Source organism: Etheostoma spectabile, unplaced genomic scaffold (assembly GCF_008692095.1).
Source record: "Etheostoma spectabile isolate EspeVRDwgs_2016 unplaced genomic scaffold, UIUC_Espe_1.0 scaffold272, whole genome shotgun sequence".
In the NCBI taxonomy this organism is placed as follows: Eukaryota; Metazoa; Chordata; class Actinopteri; order Perciformes; family Percidae; genus Etheostoma; species Etheostoma spectabile.
This window is the reverse complement of record NW_022605576.1, coordinates 612,002-614,517: the sequence shown is the minus strand read 5'-3', so window position 1 is coordinate 614,517 and position 2,516 is coordinate 612,002. Positions and strand designations below refer to the sequence as shown.

The following is a 2,516-nucleotide window of genomic DNA, read 5'->3' as shown; positions in this document are numbered from 1 at the left end:
CAGAATACTACAGCCATGTGATATCCAGTTTCTCTCTACTACTCAGAATACTAAAGCTATGTGAGAGCCCGTTTCTCTCTACTACTCAGAATACTACAGCCATGTGATATCCCGTTTCTCTCTACTACTCCAATCCTACAGCATGTTAGATCCCCGTTGTCTCCTCTCTAACCTCTATACTACAGTAATGTGAATCCCGTTTCTCTCTCTACTACTCAGAATACTACAGCTATGTGAGAGCCCGTTTCTCTCTACTACTCAGAATACTACAGCTATGTAAGATCCCTATTCTCTCTACTACTCAGAATACTACAGCCATGTGATATCCCGTTTCTCTCTACTACTCAGAATACTACAGCTATGTGAGATCCCCTTTCTCTCTACTACTCAGAATACTACAGCTATGTGAGATCCCGTTTCTCTCTACTACTCAGAATACTACAGCTATGTGAGATCCTGTCTCTCTCTACTACTCAGAATACTACAGCTATGTGAGATCCCGTCTCTCTCTACTACTCAGAATACTACAGCTATGTGAGATCCCGTTTCTCTCTACTACTCAGAATACTACAGCTATGTGAGATCCTGTCTCTCTCTACTACTCAGAATACTACAGCCATGTGATATCCCGTTTCTCTCTACTACTCAGAATACTACAGCCATGTGATATCCAGTTTCTCTCTACTACTCAGAATACTACAGCTATGTGAGAGCCCGTTTCTCTCTACTACTCAGAATACTACAGCCATGTGATATCCCGTTTCTCTCTACTACTCAGAATACTACAGCTATGTGAGATCCGTTTCTCTCTTACTACTCAAATACTACAGCTTGTGAGATCCTTTCTCTCTCTCTACTCCAAATACTAACAGCTATGTGGAGCCCGTTTCTCTCTACACTCAGAATACTACAGCTATGTAAGATCCTATTCCTCCTCTACTACCAGATACTACAGCATGTGATATCCCGTTTCTCTCCTACTACTCAGAATACTACAGCTATGTGGATCCCCTTCTCTCTACACTCAGAATACTACGCTAGTGGAGATCCCGTTTCTCTCTACTACTCAGAATACTACAGCTATGTGAGTATCCTGTCTCCTCTACTCACTCAGAATACTACAGCTATGTGACCTGTCTCTCTCTACTACTCAATACTACAGCTATGTGAGATCCCGTTTCTCTCTACTACTCGAGAATACCACAGCTATGTGAGATCCTTCTCTCCTACTACTCAGAATACTACAGCCATGTGATTTCCCGTTTTCTCTCTACTACTCAGAATACTACAGCATGTGATCCCGTTCTCTCTCTACACTCAGATACTACGGTTATGTGAATCCCGTTTCTCTCTACACTCAGAATACTACAGCTATGTGAGATCCCGTTCTCTCTACTACTCAGAATACTACAGTTAGAATCCCGTTTTCTCCCTACTACTCAGAATCACAGCTATGTGAGCTCCCGTTTCTCTCTACTACTCAGAATACTACAGCCATGTGAGATCCCGTTTGCTCTCTCTATACTCAGAATACTACCCAAGCCTGTTAGAGCCCGTTTCTCTCTACTACTCAGAATACTACAGCTGTGTGAGATCCTGTCTCTCTCTACTACTCAGAATACTACAGCTATGTGAGATCCCGTCAAATGGTTTGGTTCTTACCAAGACAAAAAACTTTAGACTAAACTTAAGATTTAGAAGTGTTACATAATTGATCTTGTTTTAAGAGTGAATTTCTGATTTTAAGTTTTCAACTTTCCACTTAAATCAAGCGAGCTGGTCAAGTGAAACAATCTCGTTGCATGGACAGATAATTTCACTTGTACCTTTTTTAAAAGTAGCTTGTCCACAGATTTGGTGTTTTCATCTTGTTTTAGACTCCCCTTTTTTGCAGAGTAAAAGGCTTGTGTAAAAATGGCTTGAACAAAAGCTAGAGGGGAGTCTGAATCTTTACATCACGATCCAATGGTGCTTTCAGCGAGCCTGGATAGGACTGTACGATGACGTGAACAGCTGGCGCTGGTCCCTGACCGACACCGGTTTCTACCAACCCGGGGAGACGGAGTTCAGACGATGGTGGACTGGGGAACCCAATAATTATAAGAGTAAAGAACACTGCACACAGATGGGTTTTGATGGGCTGTGGAACGACGTCAGCTGTGAAAACTCCCTGAAGGCAGTCTGCGTACATGTCACAGGTGAGAACATTACTAGTGACGTTTCCGGTCTCGGCTCCTCTTTGCCTTTATTTTTATTATTTGGGCCTAGGTAGTCAGGTTAGAGCAGTGCTTTAAAGGGGACTATAGAACATAGACTATAGCAATAGTGGACTTAGGGAGCGTTCGGTGTTCATGGAACGGACCACCAGAGGAAAACTGTGGAGGGTTATGTCTTTTTATTCTTTGTTGAGGGGAGGGTCACCACACTGTTTCCCAACTTTTGTATTCATGAAAACAGCAACATTTCAAAGTGGCTTGTTTGGTGCATAGCTCTCAGTCTCGCCCCCCCCCCCCCCC

The 2,516-nt window shown here is 43.0% G+C and overlaps 1 protein-coding gene across 1 annotated transcript in view; it reads left to right on the top strand.

The window, feature by feature from the left end:
- The window catches only part of LOC116685830 (macrophage mannose receptor 1), a 5,061-nt gene that overhangs the window by 290 nt on the left and 2,255 nt on the right, over positions 1-2,516 (top strand). The window contains exon 2 of the mRNA XM_032510784.1: positions 1,979-2,198. Within this exon, the coding sequence (XP_032366675.1) occupies positions 1,979-2,198 (220 nt within the window). The remainder of the gene's footprint in view (positions 1-1,978; positions 2,199-2,516) is intronic.